This window comes from Pelodiscus sinensis, chromosome 3, assembly GCF_052426305.1.
Source record: "Pelodiscus sinensis isolate ZL-2025 chromosome 3, ASM5242630v1, whole genome shotgun sequence".
NCBI lineage: Eukaryota > Metazoa > Chordata > Testudines > Trionychidae > Pelodiscus > Pelodiscus sinensis.
In genome coordinates this window covers 52,951,583-52,974,103 of record NC_143054.1, presented here as the reverse complement: position 1 = coordinate 52,974,103, position 22,521 = coordinate 52,951,583, and the positions used below count along the sequence as shown (strand labels likewise).

The following is a 22,521-nucleotide window of genomic DNA, read 5'->3' as shown; positions in this document are numbered from 1 at the left end:
CCTCTTTCAAAACACATCAGCACTAATGAGTATTAGTTAATAATGAAGAGCTATTACCCTATTGCGAAAAAATAAATGGTCAGCCTCTAAATCTTAAAATTCCCAATGGGTTATAAAGACCCTTTATTTTTTATCATGCTTTATTTAAGTTACACTCGTTAAGTAAGTGCCTGAAGACAAGTATTTTTAAGTAGCAGAAGCAGACATAAATGGAGCCAGTTAAAGTACAGAGTACCAAAATAAAGTAAAAATGTGCACCTATAATGTGAAATTAAAATAAATGTTTATTTTTTGTTGAAGTACTGCTTAAACTACTGTAGACTTTAGTTAGATCCAGGGAAAATTCAGCCCCTTTAGATAACACACTGATTGTTTGGGTTACTATATATCATATGAGTATCTTCAAATACCCTATATCGAACCAAAAGGTGCTGTGCTATATATGTTTCCTGGAAGGGGGGAGGGGGAATTCTGGTATGTGTTGCGTTGATTTTATCACAAAATCCATTTGTTTTGTAAGATATGAAGAGTCCTGTGAGATACCTATTAACTATGAACCTTAGTCCTGTTAAGACACTTACAAAATTTTCTTTGATAATGAACTACAATTATCCATGTACCCGCTTGTCTTCTATCAGTGAAAGAAAATGGAAAAATATATTTTTCTGTAACCAGGTAAACCCTTATTGTTTTTCTGTTTCTTCCTTTTTTTTAAAAAAAGTTTTGATTTGGTTGATTACACATCCTTACCTGACCGACAAGCAATGTCCACATCTTTTTCAAAATCTGTCTGTAACAAGAAACAGTAAAACAAGACAACCATTATTAAATGAACACCAAAGCACAATACCTTTTGCCAACCAATGCTTCCAAAATGTCCTACTTACTGAATCACAGTCTCTTAAAAGTGGTTTCTTGTTGCTGAGAAGGTGGAGTTTATTGTTTTACAACAGCAGAGCAATACAATGTTTCCTAAAGTATAACTGGATTGTTTTCAAAGTATGCTGCCTGACCACAAAAAATAAAATAAAATAGATGGAAATATAGTATATAATTTTAATAACTTGGTACAGTATGTAATTTTATATTTATATGGAAGAATGACTCCTACATGTTGTAGAAAGTTTATTTTCAAAAAAAGCTTTTCACGGTGATTGCATAAACAGGATTACAGAAAATAGCCTGCAACACGCATTACCATGAATAACCTTAATCAAATTAGTTCACTTTATCTGAAACATTCTTATTAAATTTTGTATTTGTTATATAGCATTATGTGTATCTTTGCTTCTAATGCAACCAGAGTAAGTTCAGCAGGCCCCTTCACCCCCAAAACATGAAATTACCATTATTCAATTCAAAGTAGGGTAAAGAGGCTTTCGGGTTTAACAATGAAGCTTTAACATTTAAGAATCTAAGGTCACTCCATCACAGTGAAAGAAACACTATTTAACTTGATGTAGAGCGCAAATGCATTTCAATTTTGCTTTCAGAGTTTCCTCACAGATTATTTACATGCATCTAATACAAGCAGAAAATTTTCTTTTTTTTACAGAAAGGGTCAATTTACCCTCTTTCTGAAATCCTAATACAGGTTGGACCTTCTTGAACTGGAACCCACAGGACCTGACTGGTCCCAGATGAGGGATTTTGTTGGAGTAGAGGTGTTCATGTCTGGTCCCTTTGCTACCCCCACCTCTCGGCCAGCCACAGGCCCCCTGTCCTGCCAGTCCCCACTCCTGGCCCCATCGGGCAGCCCAGCAGGGCCACTGATCTTGGCACTCCAGGCAGCCCTTCTGCGGTGCTCCAGGCTCCTGGGAGCTCTGGGCAGCCTTGCTGGGGCAAGCCAGATTCCCAGCCCCATCAAGCATCCCCAATGGGGCGTGCCCAGCTGCAGAGTTCTAGACTCCTGGCCAGGACCGGCTTAAGACTTTTAGAGGCCCTAAGCACTGAAAAGATTATGATGCCTCTCCCCCCTCCCCCCATATGTAATTCAGAATAAAAACAATATTATACAATAAAATCTCTCTCTTTTTTTTTTGGTGCCCCTGCTTTGCTGGTGCCCTAAGCATGTGCTTAGTCTGCCTATTGGGTAATCCAGCCCTACTCCTGGCCCTGTTGGCAGTTCACTGCCAGCAGCCTGCAACCTTGCCAGTCCACAGGGCTCCTAGGCACTAGCCCTCCACCAGGACTCTCTGGTCCAGCAACATACAGATGTTGCTGTACCAAAGAACCTGGGTTTAAAGAGGTTCAGCCTATACTTTAGGGTTGCCAACCATCCAGGCTTGATCTTTAATTAACTAAAGATTGATCTTTAATTAAAGATTGTCATGTGATGAAATCTCCTGGAATATGTCCAATCAAAATGGTCAAGCCTAACTTTCACTGAGTCCTTAACTTTTTCAACTTTTTTCAGTGTTTCCCCATTAATTAATTAAGTACCAAAAAATAGAAATCCATTTGCTTTGAAGCTGGGGATGCAGAACACTTCTTTAGTTCCCCAGTCTGCAGCACTGCTCTGCAAGCAGACATTAGGGGGTACACAAATTCAGTAAAAGTATGTTTCACACTTCACCACTCGTCCTTGAGACTTAAAACATCCTCTTGAACCTGGGTATTCAAAGATTCAGGATATGACAGCGCTATTCAACAGATCACTGAACCAACAAGCTGAACTTTTCTATGAAATTTCAGAAAACATGTAATGAGCTGAAATCAGATTTGTACTTAGCAACTGTATTAATATTATTTACTATAGTATTATTGTTTTAATATTAATACATAACTGTACTTGACTTGTACAGTAAGTTATGGGCATCTTTTTATTTTTGCTAGTGACTTTGAATTCGAAGTTCAGAATAAAATTAAAACTCACCATGATCTGAGCATGCCCATTAGGAAATGAACTTGAAGAATCTGCATTAATTGGATCTTGGCAGTTTCTTAATCGACATCTAAATGCATCTTGAACCTGTGAAAATAGTATCATGCATTGAGTCTTCTCTTCTGACATTTTTAATTCAGTTTAATTCAGTTGTGGACAAAAATTAAAACTTTTTACGCTAGGATACTAAATACATCACAGCCAGTAAATGCACATGTTTACATCATCCATTTCACACTCTTGCTATACCCTAGTGTTCATATAAAAGTCTGCCAATCTACCTGATCCAGTTTCAGAATTAAATTTGTCAAGGAACATAATTAATTAGCACTGGTGAGGGTTTATTCAATCCCAAACTGTCTTCTGCGTAAGTGTTTGGCTCTGCCCTCTAACTTAGTTTGACTTCAGCAGTAGGTCAGAAGGTATATTTATAAAAAGTACTTTATTCCCATAGCAAAATAAAATGTATGCCTGAAAAATATAAGGGTGTTGGAAGGTGACCCTTAACAGTTATTTGTATTAAAAGTGAAGTATTTTCCTAGTTGATTGCACTTTAAAAATATCCATTTTGCAGGATGTTACTGACTCACATTGTATTCTCTAGTTTTATATATGGGGAATATTTTTTAAACATTTTGCACCAGAAAAACATTTCAGAATAGACAAAACATATTGGCTACGTCTACACTGGCCCCTTTTCCGGAAGGGGCATGTAAATTTCAGCAGTCGTCGTAGGGAAATCCGCGGGGGATTTAAATATCCCCCGCGGCATTTAAATAAAAATGTCCGCCGCTTTTTTCCGGCTTTTAAAAAAGCCGGAAAAGAGCGTCTAGACTGGCCCCGATCCTCCGCAAAGTAGGAATAAGAGCCTCCGGAAAAGGGTGCTTTTTCCGGAGGATCGGGGCCAGTCTAGACGCTCTTTTCCGGCTTTTTTAAAAGCCGGAAAAAAGCGGCGGACATTTTTATTTAAATGCCGCGGGGGATATTTAAATCCCCCGCGGATTTCCCTACGACGACTGCTGAAATTTACATGCCCCTTCCGGAAAAGGGGCCAGTGTAGACGTAGCCATTATGTGTGAGCAAAATGACTAGGATAGTACTTCTTTTCACTACAGAGGTACAAGGTTTTATTATTTATCTCTCATGAAGAAGTTAGAGTTAAAATTGTCACCACTCATTATCAGAAGAAAGATTGATGTATAGAATTTATAAGAAAATATATATATGTATGTGTATGTGTGCATGTGTGTGTGTATGTATGTATTTTCTTATAAATTCTATACAGGCAGTCCCCGGGTTATGTACAAGATAGGGACTGTAGGTTTGTTCTTAAGTTGAATCTGTATGTAAGTCGGAACTGGCGTCAGCCGCTGCTGAAACTGGTCAGTTTCAACCACGGCTGAATCTGGACGCCAGTTCTGCCTTACATACAGATTCAACTTAAGAAACCCAGGCGTCCCCAAGTCAGCTGCTGCTGAAACTGATCAGCGGCTGATTCCAGGAAGCCTGGGGCAGAGCAACTCTGCCTCGGGCTTCCTGTAGTCAGCCTCTGGTCAGTTTCAGCAGCGGCTGATTTGGGGACGCCTGGGGCAGAGCAGCTGGGGTGCTGCTGGGTTGCTCCAGTAGCGTGGCTCCTTGGCGCTACTGGAGCAACCCAGCAGCACCCAAGCTGCTCTGCCCCAGGCGTCCTGATTCAGCCGCTGCTGAAACTGACCAGCAGCAGCTGAATCAGGACACCTGGGGCAGAGCAGCTGGGGTGCTGCCGGGTTGGTCCGGAGCGGTGCTGCGGGACCAACCCGGCATCCCCCAGCTGCTCTACCTCTGTGGTAGGCAAGAAAAGCCTGGTCTTCTGGGGGGAGGGGCACTAGCTGGACCCCCCCCCCCAGCAGACCAGGGAGATGGGGGTGGCGGGACCGCCCAAGTCCTCCATGGCTTTGCTCCGTCTCCCTGGTCTGCTGACCTGGGAGATGCGGAGCAAAGCCGCAGAGCATGCGGGCAGCGGAACAGTCCAGGCGCGCCGCGGCTGTCCCACTGCTGGCGTGCTCTGAGGCTTTGCTCCCCATCTTCCTGGTCTGCTGGTCAGACCAGGGAGACGGGGAGCAAAGCCGCGGAGCACGCCTGCAGCGGGACAGCCCAGGCGCGCCGCGGTTGTCCCACTGCAGGCGTGCTCCAAGGCTTTGCTCCCCATCTCCCTGGTCTGCTGGTCGGGAGACGGGGAGCAAAGCCGCGGAGCACGCCTGCAGGGGGACAGCTCAAGCGTGCCCGGGCTGTCCCGCTGCAGGCGTGCTCCAAGGCTTTGCTCCCCGTCTCCCTGCAGACCAGGGAGACGGGGAGCAGCTTTTCTTGCCCCGGAGGATGGGGGCGGCGGACCGCGGCGCATCTGGGCGTCCCGCCGCTCCCATCCTCCGGGGTGAGAAAAGCCCCGTTCGTAACTGCGGATCCAACATAAGTCGGATCCGTGTAACAACTCGGGGACTGCCTGTATATATATATATATATATATATATATATATATATATATATATATATATATATATAAAGCAAGATAACAAGGAAAGAGATGTGTAAATATAAAGTAGCATCCAAAGGGTTAAAGCAGCAGTCCAGTGAATACCTTTTGCTGCCCTTATCAAAGATTAAATATGGAGGCATCAGAAAAATTGTTTCAAATGGAAAAGATATTTATAATTATCACTTTGGAAAAACACAAGAATATTTATTTGAATAATGATCATATTTGTTTCAGTTTTGCTTGTGAGTCTTTTGAATTCACTTGTCACAGACATTCTAGAAAACCAGTTTATTGGGAGGAATATTTCTAGTCAGCAAAAAGAGAATTTAGCATTCATATTGGAAATCTGATTCTAAGAATTACCATCTTCCAATCTGAATACAGAAATTTGGCTATGGATGTAACCAGTGTCCTATCAAAACTAACCAACCATTTCTATGCTGAATATCAAGCACTCTCTGTAAACTTCCTGTGAGCATTCTAGAGACCATTCATTATTTGCAGAAATTATTTGGCTATTGCTTTAGAATAATCAAATAAGAAAAAATCATAAGCTACTCATGGACATTTTTGGAAACAGTAAAAGAGGCTAAATTAATCAACTGAAGCTTGAGCCCAGGGCCTTGCTTTCTGAATGCCATTATGTTGTGCTACAAATTCTTTGAGAGCTAGGACAGGCTTTCCCAGCAGGAAAAAAAAGCAGTTGGAAAAATGTGCCTTATTTTTATAATTAGAAAGCATTATCTTATCATCCTCAACCTTTAAATGAGTTAAACCGCCCTTCATTTGCATAAAGCCAGGCGCCGCCATTTTTAAATGTCCGCTAGTGGGGACTCCGAGCCACGCGGCTACACGCAGCACGGACTAGGTAGTTCGGACTAGGCTTCCTTGTCCGAACTACCGTTACTCCTCGTGAAACGAGGCCTAGTCCAAACTACCTAGTCCGTGCTGCGTGTAGCCGCGCGGCACAGAGTCCGCACTAGCAGACATTTAAAAATGGCGGTGCCTGGCTTTATGCAAATGAAGCCCGGGAAATTCAAATCCCGGGCTTCATTTGCAACTCCGGTTGCCTACATTACCACCCTAGTTCGAACTAGGGTGGTAGTGTAGACATACCCTTTGTTATTTTCAAATAACGTCTGTTATTCTGAAACAACGCTGCTGTGTAGACATAGCCCTGGTGCCTAAGGCTTCCTTTGTGGATTCCACTAATTTAACTAAGTGCCTAAAACCAGGCATTGCAATGCTGAGTGTAGCAGTCCCTAATTATCTTTATGGATCAGGCCTTTACTGATGTGGAGGGATTTTGCCAAAATGATTAACTGACCAATTTATTGGTTTTCTATTCCATAGTATTAGTGCAGCAGAATCCTCAGACAATGCAACAAACAAAAGGGGCTTCTGAAATGTTCATTTGTTTTTCTCCACCACTCGTTCAGAATTGTTTTCTAATTTATTTCTCTTTTTAACATCAAGCTGGAAGGTTGTTTTAGAGCCAGGCAGACTAAGAGAGACAGAGACGATGAATGTGCAGGAACTAAAGAAGTGGTTTCCCTAGCAACAGTAACCACTTCAAGATGCTGATAACTTACCCTCTCTCCCTACTCATGCACTTTTTTCCCTCTTGCAATATAGAAATGTGGGTTGTAGATTTAGACACTAAACATGTATTTAATCCAAATGCATTTCAATCAGTAGGAGCAGGGAAAAAAGCAGAAAATACACATGGGTTCCTCCCATCACGACCAGCCTTTGTAGTTGTTCAGCATGACTCAAATTAGCTTCAAAGAGACTGTGTTCAAGCATGCATACTGTTCTGGTGTTCTGTTAAGGAAGACTATTAGCAGTAGGCTTTTCTACCATTCTCTATATTATGACACATACACACACATCACACTCTCTTTGTCTCATTAGTTAGTTTAACAGCAAGAAGACAAGACTGAATAGTGATATGATAGGGTAAGAATATTCCCATTCATCATCATGTTAAAAACAATAATACTTAGCTCTTTTATAGCCTTTTCCAACCATAGATCTCAAAGCATGAAGGAGAATAAAGTATCATATCCTAATTTTACAGATTGGGAACTGAGGCAGAGGGATGTGAAGTGACACTCTTAAAGTTACACACACAGCAGATTGGGAACAAAAGTCAGAGTCCCCACTCAAATGCCCTATTGAGCAGTCATACAGCCTTTTAAACAACTCAATTTCAGACAAAACTACTGATGGGTTTGGGACAGAAAGGGAATGTAGACACACATTTTTACATTTCCAGCTTTATGAAATGGACTTATGGACACAATTATAACTCAAAGATGCTTTGGGCAAATTGCTTCATGTAACCTATCAATCTTAATGTCTTACTCTGTTGGACCTGTTTATCTTATTTTGGTGTAAGTATCATTCTTGTGTGTAAAATTAGACATACAGAGTACGGAATGCTTTGTGGTTTTAAATGTGCAAAGGGAAGCCATCAAGGGTGTTTCCAGCGCTGGGATGCCTCAGTGTCTGGGAAAATCATATGTAAATAGAATTTTGTCCTGAAGTCTTAGCGGTGGTTGGGCTGAGGAAGTCACATGTCCATCAAAACTGCCAGGGTGGGATGCAGAAACAGAATTCCTACCCAAAGGGAATCTTTAAAAACAACAGGGAGCTAGCAGGTTTGAACTTTGGCTGGCTGGCATGGGCACACCCAAGAGAATAAACCAAAAAGACCCCAGGAAAGAGATTTCCCTGGTTTTGAATGATTAGCTTGGAAAGAAACTGTTTTAGGGTGAGTTTGTAATAAGTTTGTACTGAGGTTTTAGTGTAGCTAAGCGTTTTCTTTTATTTTAAGTTTGTAGTCTACTTTGCTCTCCGTGTTCTCACTTATAACCACTTAACTCCTACTGCTTATATTTAATAAAATCATTTTTATTTACTATCTAGCCCAGTGTAAATAATTGTTACCTAGGGGACACAAACAGTGTGTACATCCTCCTTTCATTGTTAAAGGGGACTTCCCTAAAACATTCATTTGGGGTTCTAATCCCATTTGGGTAGTGGTATCCCATGAAGCTGGGCCCAAAACTGCATTTTTCTTGGACCTGAAGAGTTTCAGTGTCTGTATGGCTTCTCGGGGGTGGAGGAGAGGGAGGGAGCGGGCAATGATATCAGGTCTGTGCTGCGGCTGGGGGAGACCAGGGAGCTGGCCCTTGAAAGTAGGAATTCATACTTCCTTGAAAGTAGGAATAAGAGATCATCCAGAAAAAGATTTATTTTCCGGAGAATCACGTCTAGACTGGCACTTTTCTCCGGCTTATCTCCAAGCCGGAAAAAAGTGGCAGCCATGTTAATGCAAATACCGCGGGGGATATTTAAATCCCCCGCGGATTTGCCTATTCCAAAGTGCTACATTAGCATCCCTTTTCCGAAAGGGAGGCCAGTGTAGACACAGCCCCAGTGTTTATGTTCAAACCAATATGTCAAGTGTAATGGTAAAAAAAATGTATATATTTATATGAACAAGAATGCATTGTTTTTGGAAAATAGCAATAGTAAGGGTATAGTAAAGAAAGTCTGAATTTTTCTCTAATATTTTATTTGTGGTATGTAATTTGATTATCCAATTAATATTTGCTTATGCAGACATATTGTAAATATTAGCTGAATGTACGGAAGTTATAATGAGGTGGCTTCATTACTTGTATGACAGTCATCACCAAGAATGACAAATAGATTGTTAAGATTTCAATGCCATGTGTGGGTACAGAGAAATGTCTTCTTTGGACTACATAAAGTAATGGACTACATTTTCAGGTAGAACATATTTTCTATAATTTGCTAAAATGTTCCCTGAAAATGTGCACATATGAGAGTCACTATATTAGCTGACACCAGTGACTGAACCACAGTCTTCCTGACCTATATAAATGAGTCTCTATAGCTTGTATAAAATACCAGAGTCTTAAATTCCTTAAGGCCATATGCACAGAATAGGGCATAATACAGCATGAATAATGGGTTACATCCCCCCTCTGTACAGAAGACATTCATCCAGAGGTTCTTTGCCCACACCATTTTGAATCTCAGATGAGTCCCACTGACACTACCTTTATGCAATCGAGACTCTCCAGAGCTAATGGTGCGAGTTTCCACACCATGAACTAAAGAACTCTTCAGCTGAAAACTGTTGCAGACCCATAACCTCTCTGCACTGAGCACAGAAGGAATATAGCACACGCTGATCAGTGGATTTGTGATTTGTTAGATTAAAAGAAGCATTAATGCATATACTTGTGTAGGGAAACATGCATGTCCTTTCGTGTTTACCTACCTAAGCATGTGTTTGCATATTATATAGATAGACTTTAGGCCTTTTTAAAATATGGATGCTAATGTATTATGAGAAAGCTGCTTTCATAAGTGACTTGCATCCTGTGACAATTAACTAACAGTATGAAAGAAAATTGCATCAATAGTTTATTATCTCTTTGATCCTTTTCCCATTAGGAAAAAAAATCCTAATTAGTTCCTCAATTTTTACTCCAGCCCTTGTCCAAGATCACACCGGGAATCTCTTATTTTAAGCTGTAGCCCACATTCCCCTCCATTTTCAAACTCCTCCCTGTCTCTAACTGAATGCTTTGGAAGTTCACAAAGTGACACACAAACAGACACACACACACACATGGTAGAATACAATGTTCACACAGATTAGAATACCACAGGGTGACTGAAGTAGATTGGGTCACCACCCCGCATGCTGGTTTTAATGAATATACTGGTCCCATGAACTTAGGATGGTAAAAACTGGAGAGAAGAGACACTATGCATGAAGCCTCCACACTCACTTTAGGGAATACAACTTAAACATGACCTCAACGACCCTGTTATTTTAGCCGTGGAGCTCCTTTGAATAGATACTGCCAATCCCTGAGAATTGTACTAAACATGCTTTAGTGATGTGAATAAACATCCTAAGAGATAAAATGTAAGCTCCACACTCACTGTCACTTGTGACCTAATAAGATCTGAACTGATATGGAGTTGAAAGGCTTGTTCATAAAGCAACCATACTTCTTCCTCCTCTGTTTTTGTAAATTTTCAACATTTTTTGTATAGGATGGCATAGCGTAAATGAAAGCAATTTTTGTATTTGAACAAGTCTTTCTACAAGTGCAAAAACTCACATAATCTGTTCCTTTGGAAAAGGAATCGTTTGTCTGTACTCATTGTGCATAATCATAATATCAAAGATGCATAATTAGAAATAAATAAGACCTATTTGAAACAACTTAATGATGACTTCTAATTAAGTGGACCCATTTTTTTCACTGAAATTAACTGTGCTGCATTTTTGCATCTGAAATCAAATAATCTTTTGTTAACCTCAAGTACATCCACTCTCCATTACTGTATTCACTCTTCCTATCTGTCCCTGTCTACTGAGTTTCTATATTTGGAGGCTTTTCTCTTTCGTCTACTGACTCATCTACCTGGAACTGTTTGAGATCCTTATTCACTTGCTTCTCTCTAAATCTCATCTCAAGAATTTCCTTTTTCTCTTTATGCCACTAAGTAAATTTCTGAAAAAATATATTTTATATAATATTAAACAGTATTGATTGAAAAATTATTCCTCACCTCCCTTCGGAGAATACAGTGGACCATGACAATAACAAAGCCTTGCAATGAATCAAATACTGCAAAGAGTATCTGAAATAATATTGATCTTTTGTCTGTCATAGCCAGAACTGCAGACATCCACGTCAGAGCCAGAAGAGGTAACACAACACAGGAACTCCAAAGGGATGCCCTTTTGAGAGAGAGAGAGGAAAAAAACAACATTATATAGCAGTATGTGGATAAATAAAGACCCACTACTAAAAAAATCTTTAAGAATGGCAACTTATTAGTTAATTTGAAAACCACAGACAAATATATAAAAATGTACTTTATGTTCTAAAGAGTATCCTGTATTCAGTTAATAAACACAGTTGCCAATTTTAACAAGAATATTTAAATATGTTCAGTGCTCTAGTATAGTGTTAGCAAACACAGTTTTCATCATCAAAGTATTTTCTCACATGCACTGTATAAGATTTGTAACAAGAAGATGTAAATGATTAGGACTAACATGGCATTACTGGCGGTGGTGGCTGACAAAGCTGTTGTTGAAACTACTCCACACTTGGCACATTTGAGCGTCAAACCGCTATGAGGCTCACTCATCTGACTGCAAACAAACAGAACACCCACAAAAAGAACAAAATATTGAATTTTCACTGAAAAACGTTGCTACTGAAATTTAGCTTTTAAATATGATGTCATGCAGAAAAATTAAGTAGACTTATTCAGGATGAATGCTTTAGGTTGTTGCAAAAGTGTATTGGTACTATACATTATTAACTTTTACTATTAAGGCTATGGGGCTTAATTTCATGCAGGTTCTATTTCTTCCATTTAAGCTAAAAAGGCCCCACTGTTCATAGATCAAGGTTGCTCAATACACAGAGGTAAACATAAGCACGTGCTAGTGTAGACACACACCGTGAAATCCCTCTATTCAGACCATTTACAACACTAATGCATCAATGCTCACTTACTCAAGAATGAGTACAGGACATACAAATGTGGAAAATAAAATATTTATTATTATATGAACATTAATAAAGGAAGAGACTTCCGAAATGTGCTCAAGTCATTCAGACAAGAAGGGCTTGTTGTACAGTAAGTTACTGTCTTAGTAAAACAGTTTGAGTGTGCTCGCTAAAAGCTGTAGACAGCAGTTTGCTTGTTCCCATTGTATAAAGGTCTGAATACAGGGGTTGAAATGTATGGTATTTGATGAAAAGAAATATTACTTGTGACTAAAAAGGGATGATATGTTATTCTACTCCAATAAAACACAGTACACAAGCATTAAGCTTAAAGCATTTTGTATACACAGCTGTATTACAAAACTCATCAGAGTTGAAATATAAAAGCTGGTATTTGAATTTTTTTATATTTGTACAACATACATTCACATTCTGACATTTTGATTAAATAAACAACTTATTTGATATCTTATTTCTCACCTGCCACCAGAACCAGTGATTTCCATATCATACCAAGAAATTTATTACAATAGATAGAAAAGTATTTTACCCCATTGATAACTGGGAAAAAACAACAAAACCAATCAATTCTCCTCAAATCCCCTCCCCCCATTCATTGTAATGAAGAAGAAGAACATTTGGGGAAAATATGTCTGAATATTTCATCGAACTGAACTCTCACTCTTCAACCTGTCATTTACCATCACAGATAAATGCTTGCTTCTGCTTTTATGCATAAGGCACAGAAACAAAGGGCCAGATTCTTGGCTTATGTAAAATGAAATCAGCTGCAGCGAAAATGATTTTCACTATCTAAGGGTGTAGCCAATAATTGGTGGAGACAGAAAGAAATACATGTTGGCCTTGATACTGCATCACTTACTCCCATGAAGAGTCTCATTATCACTGCAATATGCAAAACACATCTGAAGATTTATAGGGATAAAGCTATCCCTCAGATAACGTCAGAATACCTGTATGTTTATTACAAAAGAATGGAATGTCTTTCCCCAAACCTATGATAGGACTTTTCGAACAGGTCTTTTATAATCAAATATTTTGGGGGTAGATCCTCAGCTAAGGTATATTGGCATAGCTCCCCTGACTTTTCATCATATGTTAATTCATAGTAGTTCATGATCTAGCCTCTTATTTTCACCTGAAGAGTCACCATGGCTACGTCTAGACTGGCATGATTTTCCGCAAATGCTTTTAATGGGAAAGTTTTCCGTTAAAAGCATTTGTGGAAAAAAGCATCTAGATTGTCACGGACACTTTTCCACAAAAGCACTTTTTGTGGAAAAGCGTCCGTGCCAATCTAGACGTGCTTTTGCACAAAAAAGCCCTGATCGCCATTTTTGTGATCGGGGCTTTTTTGCACAAATAAAATCTGAGCTGTCTACACTGGCCCTTTTGCGCAAAAGCTTTGCACAAAAGGACTTTTGCCCGAATGGGAGAGCATAGTATTGCCGCAAGAAGCACTGATTTCAGACTGTAGGAAGTCAGTGTGCTTGCGGAAATTCAAGCAGCCAGTGTAAACAGTTGGCAAGTTTTTCCGCAAAAGCATTTGCTTTTGCGGAAAAACTTGCCAGTCTTGACACGGTGTTTTACTAAGATCAAAGTCTTTGGAGTTCCTCTATTTTGCATCTGTAAATGCTTTAGTCCCATTTAAATGTTTTTACTATGGAGCATTTCATGTGCCTAGATGGTAGATGTGGCTGGTAGGAAGACTTAACTAACGAGTGACCATACTTTTTTGATGAGGAGGGAGGAGGCTACACAATTTCCACTGCCTCAGAGTATGACTCAAAAATCTGAGTCTGCATCATTTCAGCAAGCAATGCTGAAGATAGATTGTTTTCATCTTTATTAAGGCATCTAGAACTTAGTCCATCCTCCTGGCACTGCAGGATTCTTACTGACAACATATTTCATGTGCTTTTTCCAATTTAGCTTTAAAAATAACATTTGTTTGATTTGCTGAGATACAAACGTTCAGAAAACATAGTATGTGGTTAATCAGAAAACTATAATCAACTAGATTTAAACAGTGTATAGTTGAGAAGCTAAAAAGCTATTCTGCAGTTTAACATGACTTCTTCTATCCTTTAAAAAGTATAGAAATATGTGCTATAGATCTACATAGTCAAAACTTCTTTGATTTTAAGTATTAAGAAAATACACACTGGTGCTGAAATAGTGTGTCTTATTTTATAATATGGCACATTTAATCAAAACACGAAGAATATACTGCAGCATTATAAAGAAAGATAGAAAGTTGTAGAAAAGGGTAGAATTAAGAAAAAAAATTTTAATAAGAAGGAAAAGAAAAAAGAACAAAAAGGGATTTGGGTGATGGTGGTGGCTGTTTTTGACACAGAGCACTAAGAAGTGAAAACCAAAGAAGGTTTTAATACACTTCATTAAACTAACACTAAATGGCAATGTAAGCATACCAAACAGTATATGACATCAATATTCACATATAATCAATCAATCAAACATTAGGAACAATGCTAAGAGGAATGATCAGATAATTCAAAGTAAGGTTTTAAGAAAAGTTTATGAACAGCTGTAAACTATGCATGTAAAATTGAGAACCAACATCATTAGCAATGACAATTTTGGGGTAGCCTCCTACAAATGGTGCAGAAGAAAAGAATACGACAAGTGCAGAAGTAAAAATATACTGATTGCTTATCATTACATGAAGCATTAAAAGACACGTCATACATTCAGAAAGCTAAGATACATTTTTTAAATGTTTCTCTCTTATATGGACTCCATTCATATCCACTGCTACAGATCTTGCAACCCACCTGTACCTACTGAACTCAACAGCAAAATTATTGCTACCTTTTATTAGGACCTAAGATGCAGTTCCTCCCTCTTTTATCATTAGAAACTCAGAATTTCAATATAAAATTATAAGTAAATTAATGAAAGGAAATCATGGATACAAAAACAGAAAACTTTTCTATTTACATTTTTTGCTTTTTGAAATATGTGTAATTTACATTCAAATTCTGTTATGCTTATTTCAGAACACAAACACATATACATGTATCTATACAAACAGAGCTAAATTCTCCTCCTATCGCTCCTATTGGCTTCAGTGATGTTATACTGGTATAAAAGAAAGAAAGAAAGATTTTGGCTTTGTCTGCACACACATTTTATACAATTATATTCCTGATTTCAGGAATAAAAATGTATGAAATCCCTGCTCAGTTTTGTAAAGGCTTAATCCTCATTCTTATTAACTTAATACTGTTGTACTTGTGTTTTATTTTCAGTTTGCTCAGTCACTTTCCATCAGGGTAATGCAACTGCAACTTTTGCAATGAATGAAATCTGTTAGACACACTGTTACATTGAGAAAAAGTTCAAAGCACAATCAAATGCATTTTTTGGTGAATATCTGTAATTGAAAATATATATGATACATTTGCAATACGCTTTAAAATATCCCAATTGCTGCTTACCCCGCTCTGTGTTTGAGCTTTTTATCTAGGATCCCATCTCTGGAAACAAGTTTATTAAATACCAAAATGCCAATCACCATGTTGACCTGTCAAATAGAAACAAACATTTGATCTTTCGAAGGAAAATGCCTACACACATTATTACAGAAAATGGTCTCTTTTACATTTGCCAACCTGATTGAATTCCAAACTTAGACTATAGTTGTAGGATGATTTTTGAAAAATTTGGTCAGAGACTATGTACTGCACAAGTCTCAGGATGCACAAAGTGTACTTAATTTTAGCGCTAAATTCTGGCTTCCTGGGCAAATTCTCTAAAAGATAGAACAAATATATAAATCAACAGCTGTATTAATTAAAGCCTGATTTATGTCCTGTATCTGGCCACGTATTTGTCTGCCTGTTAATAAGCAAGTAGGTAGTTGTAATTCTAATAATCAATTAAACATAAACTTTAGTTATAACAATGTAATTTGTTCCATGTAAGGGATAGAATATTTTATTTGACTTCTGTGTGCAAGACTAAAAATGATTGTGTATTATTTGTATTGCTATAGCAAGTAGGAGCCCCAGTCATGAATCAGAATCCCATTCCACTAGATATGGTATAAACATAGAATGAAGATAATCTTATCTGGTTATTTTAAATATATCTTGCTTTGAGTCCCAACTATGAATTTTTGCTGCAAGGTTTTCTCCCTAATGCAAAATCAGAATTTATGGTTTTCATTTGTTGGTTTTGTTTTCACAGATTGACAACTATCTTCTTCATTCCCAGCTTTCTCATATGTAGGATTGAAAGAATGTGATTTTTAAAAAAAATATATGGATAATAGCAATGTTTATTTTTAAGTATTTTTTATTTTTATTAACCAAAATTTCCACAAGTGAGAAATTGGTGTCTGTAGACAGTAGACCTTGAGATTCAAAAAATTAAAGCTTTATAACTTAAAATGCAAATTGTTAATATCACATGTCAAAAATATACAAAGTAAATATCCTTAAATAAAACTTTAATCAGTTCTCAAGCAGCATTTTTCTTTGCCTATCTGGAAATATTTACTTATTGATTTGTGTATGTAAAGTGAAATTGACATTTAATTACAAATATCTAAGCTTTCCAAGCCTATTCCTATGCCAAAATGTGATTTGGGTTAGCTATCTATAGGATAGTTTGCTTGCACTATTTTATGGACTAAATCTGGTATCAACTGATATCAATCCATAAATTAACAGAGTTATAAAGGTTTATACCAGCTGAGTAGTTGGCTCAAATAGCCATGTAGTTCTAAAGTCAGTATTTGGTCCTTAATACTTACTCTATGTAGAATACTATGCTTTTAATTTAGCCTTTAAATGGACCTGAGAAAAAAAATTAGTTTGGAAATGTTTTTAAAATGGACTTTTGAAAACTACATTAAACACTGATCATTTGCCAGTATATTCTGCCCACCGCCCAATTATTTTAGGCCTTTCTTAGTTTAAATTTATTTCAGTTTTTACATTTTTTCAGAGGAGATTTTTCTTCTAAATGGCTAGATGAAAAAGCTTCCTCCATACCTGCTAACTAGTGAGAGAGCAGACCATGTTTGTTGAATGTCAGACATCTCTGAATAAAGTTTGCTGGTTATACAGAGAATACACAGCTCCATGTGGAAATTATTATTAGCTTTTTATAAACATCCTTAGCTTGGACTGTGAGCTGTACAGAAGGTTCCTTGGCTTGATTCTATATGAAGATGAGACATGCTCTGTGGAAGTTGCAAACATTAACATGCCAGTAATATTTGTAGCTATATACCTCTCTCTCTGATAATTACAGATATTCCTTTTGATTTATGCCAATGCAAATCAGGACTAAGTCAGATGAAGTCCATAGAAGTACCCTGGTCTAAAAGTGATGTAAGGGTGAGAAGAATCAGATCAAAACACTGTAAACTCCTTGCTGAAATTATTACAAGGAGTCAGAGTAAGATGCTAGAGTATTTAGTAGATAGCAACGAAATTGGTTTCAGAAATAGGTTATTATTAGCTGATAATAATAGATGGCCCTAAAAATCATTGGTGTAGAAGAGGGACAAGTACTGTTAATGATGCCATTTTATTTGATGCCATTAAATCATTTGTTTAAGAGGACTCACCATCTTAATTTGTGGAACATTTTGGCTTCAGCAAAACCTGTATTTTCTGGGGTAGATTAGCCTATACTTCTCTAGAGGGTCAGTATGTAGAAAGGGAAGGTATTGTTTTGCCAGAGATCCTAAGAAAATGTTGTTTCTTTTATGGATTGTAATGAAAGAAGCATAAGAACAGAAGTTTAGGAGGATGAGATTATTTGTGGCATTGAAACTCAGCAGGATGGTTTGAAAACTAGAATTAATGTTGGGGATATTCAGGTGACTGAGTCTAATTCTCACTCTATCCTAAACCCCTTGCAACTTGTAAATAACAGCCGGGCTTTCTGTCAAGGCATTATATTTCAGGATACTTGGCATAATATTAGATGAGGAAATTTGGAAGAAATATTGTATTACATTGATAAAAGACTTGTAAGATAAACAAAAGTATTTTGGCAGTATTTTAAAGAAGCCTTGTTGAAGGCACAGAAAGAAACCATCCCGACGTGTAGCAAGAGAGGCAAACATGGTAAGAGACCGGACTGGCTTGCAGGGGAAATCCTTGGTGAACTTAAGCACAAAAAGGAAGCTTACAAAAAGTGGAAACTTGGACAAATGACCAGGGAGGGGTTTAAATATATAGCTCGAGAATGTCGGGGGGTTATCAGGAAGGCAAAAGCACAAATGGAATTGCGACTGGCTAAGGTTGTGAAGGATAGCAAGGTTTCTACAGACATGTTAACAAGAAGAAGGTGATCAGAGAGGGTGTGCGGCCCCTATTGGATGAAGGAGGTAACCTAGTGACAGATGATGTGGGGAAAGCTGAAGTATTCAATGCTTTCTTTGCCTCTGTATTCACGGACAAGGTCGGCTCCTGGACTTCTGTGCTAAATGACGCAAGATGGGATGAAGATGGACAGCCTGTGGTGGGTAAAGAACAGGTTAGGAACTATTGGGATGTATTAGGTGATTTATTTCCAGAAGGGATAAGGAGGTGTTAGTGCCATTATACAAGGCATTGGTGAGACCCCATTTGGAATACTGTGTGCAGTTCTGGTCTCCCATGTTTAAGAAGGATGAATTCAAACTGGAACAGGTACAAAGAAGGGCCACTAGGATGATCCGAGGAATGGAAAACCTGTCTTATGAAAGGAGACTCAAGGAGCTTGGCTTGTTTACCTTAACCAAAAGAAGGCTGAGAGGGGACATGATTGCACTTTTTAAATATATTAGAGGGATAAATATCAGGGAGGGAGAGGAATTATTTAAGCTTAATACCAATGTGGACACAAGAACAAATGATATAAGCTGGCTAGTAGGAAGTTTAGGTTTGAGATTAGACGAAGGTTTCTAACCATTAGAGGAGTGAAGTTCTGGAACGGCCTTCCAAGGGAAGTAGTGGGGGCAAAAGATCTATCTGGTTTCAAGATTAAACTGATGGGTTTATGAAGGGGATGGTTTGATGAGATAACATGATCTTGGTAACTAATTGTCATTGTCCATTCATTATCAGTGGGACTAGGTCAATGGTGGGATGATAGGAGTTACTATAGAGAACTTTCTGGGTGTCTGGCTGATGAGTCTTGCCCACATGCTCAGGGTTTAGCTGATCGCCATATTTGGGGTCGGGAAGGAATTTTCCTCCAGGGTAGATTGGCAGAGGCCCTGGAGGTTTTTCGCCTTCCTCTGTAGCATGGGGTATACAGATCACAGCTAGAGGATTCTCTGCATCTTGTGGTCTTCAAAGTATTTGAAGGCTTCAATATCTGAGATATAAGTGAGAGGATTATTTTGGGAGGGGTGGGTGAGATTCTGTGGCCTGCACTGTGCAGGGGGTCAGACTAGATGATCATAATGGTCCCTTCTGACCTTAAAGTCTATGAGTCTATGAGTCTATTTAGAAAAGCTAAACGTACACAAATCCATGGGTCCAAACGTATTGCATCCGAGGGTACTGAGGGAGTTGGCAAATGTCATTGAGGAACCTTTGGCCATTATCTTTGAAAAGTCGTGGAGATCGGGAGAAATCCCAGATGATTGGAAAAAGGCAAATGTAGTGCCCATCTTCAAAAAAGGGAAGAAGGATGATCCAGAGAACTATAGGCCAGTCAGTCTTACCTCGGTTCCTGGAAAAATCATGGAAAGGATCCTTAAGGAATCCATTTTGAGGCACTTGGAAGAGAGGAAAAGTGATTAGGAATAGTCAGCATGGATTCACAAAGGGCAAGTCATGCCTGACCAATCTGATTAGCTTCTATGATGAGGTAACTGTCTCTGTGGACGTGGGAAAGTCAGTGGATGTGATATACTTTGATTTTAGCGAGGCTTTTGATACGGTCTCCCACAATATTCTTGCCAGCAAGTTAAAGGAATGTGGATTGGATAAATGGACAGTAAGATGGATAGAAAGATGGCTAGAAGGCTGGGCCCAGCAGGTAGTGATCAACGGCTTGATGTCAGGATGGCAGTCGGTTTCTAGCGGAGTGCCCCAAGGTTCGGTTTTAGGACCGGTTTTGTTCAATATCTTTATTAATGACCTGGATGAGTGGATGGATTGCACCCTCAAGAAGTTTGCAGATGACACTAAGCTAGGGGGAGAGGTAGATACACTTGAGGGCAGAGATAGGGTCCAGAGTGACTTAGAGAAATTGGAGGATTGGGCCACAAGAAATCTGATGAGGTTCAACAAGGACAAGTGCAGAGTCCTGCACTTGGGATGGAAGAATCCCAAGCATAGTTACAAGCTGGGGACCAACCGGTTAAGTAGTAGTTCTGCAGAAAAGGACCTGGGAGTTACAGTGGATGAGAAGCTGGATATGAGTCAACAGTGTGCCCTTGTAGCCAAAAAGGCTAATGGCATATTAGGTTCCATTAAGAGGAGCATTGGCAGCAGATCCAGAGATGTCATTATTCCCCTTTATTCAGCTTTGGTGAGGCCACATCTGGAGTATTGTGTCCAGTTCTGGGCCCCCCACTACCAAAAAGGATGTGGATGCATTGGAGAGGGTCCAGCGGACGGCAACCAAAATGATTAGGGGGCTGGAGCATATGACTTATGAGGAGAGGCTGAGGGAGTTGGGTCTGTTTAGTCTGCAGAAGTAAAGAGTGAGGGGGGATTTGATAGCAGCCTTCAACTTCCAGAAGGGAGGTTCCAAAGAGGATGGAGAGAGGCTGTTTTCAGTAGTGACAAATGGCAAAACAAGGATCAATGGTCTCAAGTTGAGGTGGGAGAGGTCCAGGTTGGATATTAGGAAAAACTATTTCACTAGGAGGGTAGTGAAGCACTGGAATGGGTTACCTAAGGAAGTAGTGGAGTCTCCATCCCTAGAGGTGTTTAAGTCTCGGCTTGACAAAGCCCTGGCCGGGTTGATTTAGTTGGGATTGGTCCTGCCTAGAGCAGGGGACTGGACTTGATGACCTTCTGAGGTCTCTTCCAGCTCTATGGTTCTATGATTTTATGTTCTATGAAAAGCTTCAGGGGGTAGCTGAATTAGTCTGTACAGGATAAACTTAAAGAACAAAAACTGGTCTGGTAGCACTTTATAGACTAACAAAACATGTAAGTGGTATCATTTCAACACTTCTTTGTGTATTTGACTCATAGAATTTGTTTCTGACAAGACTGCCACCCGGAGATCTTTTAAAGAGTGATTAGGTAGATTGAAGTGCTGTCCAACAGGTTTATGTATGTTCCCTTTACCTATATCTGATTTGTATCCATTGATCCTTTCTTGTAGGGACTGTCCAGTTTGTCCAATATATATAGCAGTGGGGCATTGCTGGCATTTAAGAACATAAGAACGGCCATACTGGGTCAGACCAAAGGTCCATCCACCCCAGTACCTTGTCTGCTGACAGTGGCCAATGCCAGGTGCCCCAGAGGGAGTGAATCAAACAAGTAATGATCAAGCGATCTCTCCTACAATCCATCTCCACTCTCTGACAAACAGAAGCTAGAGACACCATTCCTTACCTATACTGACTAATAGCCATTAATGGACTTAAACTCCATGAATTTATCTAGGTCTCTTTTAAACCCTGTTATAGTCCTAGCCTTCACAATCTTCTCAGGCAAGGAGTTCCACAGGTTGACTATGCACGGTGTGAAGAAGAACTTCCTTTTATTTGTTTTTAACCTGCTGCCCATAAATTTCATTTGGTGGCCCCTAGTTCTTATATTATGGGAACAAGTAAATAATTTTTCCTTAATCACTTTCTCTATACCACTCATGATTTTATATACCTCTACGATATCCCCCCCTTAATCTCTTCTTTTCAAAGCTGAAAAGCCCCAGTCTCTTTAATCTCTCCTCATATGGGACCCATTCCAAACCCCTAATCATTTTCGTTGCCCTTCTCTGAACCTTTTCTAATGCCAGTATATCTTTTTTGAGATGAGGAGACCACATCTGTACGCAGTATTCAAGATGTGGGTGTACCATGGATGGCATAGATCAAATTACTGGATGTAAAGCTGAACGATCTCTTGATTTGGTAGCTTATGTTGTTGGCTCCAGTGATGAATTTGCTTGTATAGATATGAGGGCAGAGTTGGCACCACTGCTGATTGCAGCGGTTCTTGGAGGCTTATGATGCGGTTGTGTAGCATGGTTACCGGAAATAATTTGTTTCAGGTTGGGGGGGGGTTGTCTGTGAGGCCGTGTCCAGACTCAGGGGTTTTTTCGGGAAAAGTAGCATTTTCCTGAAAAAACTTCCCCTGTGTCCAGACTCAAGCCACGTTCTTTCGAAATTATTTCGAAAGAACGTAGCTTTTCTTTTGATGGCGGTAAACCTCAATTTACGAGGAAGAACGCCTTCTTTCGAAAGTTCCTCTTTCGAAAGAAGGCGTTCTTCAATGTAAATAGGCCGTCTTCGAAAGAGAGCATCCAGACTCGCTGGGTGCTCTCTTTCGAAAAAGCGGATTTCTCTTTCGAAAGAT

At 39.2% G+C, this 22,521-nt stretch overlaps 1 protein-coding gene across 4 annotated transcripts in view; it reads right to left on the bottom strand.

Moving 5' to 3' along the window:
- ADGRB3 (adhesion G protein-coupled receptor B3) overlaps positions 1–22,521 on the bottom strand; it is a 649,111-nt gene that overhangs the window by 27,853 nt on the left and 598,737 nt on the right. For all 4 annotated transcript variants that reach the window (XM_075923698.2, XM_014575580.4, XM_089777101.1 and 1 more), the window contains 5 exons: positions 15,466–15,551; positions 11,518–11,616; positions 11,025–11,196; positions 2,876–2,971; positions 751–790 (listed from right to left, as the gene is read on the bottom strand). In XM_075923698.2, the coding sequence (XP_075779813.2) occupies positions 751–790; positions 2,876–2,971; positions 11,025–11,196; positions 11,518–11,616; positions 15,466–15,551 (493 nt within the window). The remainder of the gene's footprint in view (positions 1–750; positions 791–2,875; positions 2,972–11,024; positions 11,197–11,517; positions 11,617–15,465; positions 15,552–22,521) is intronic.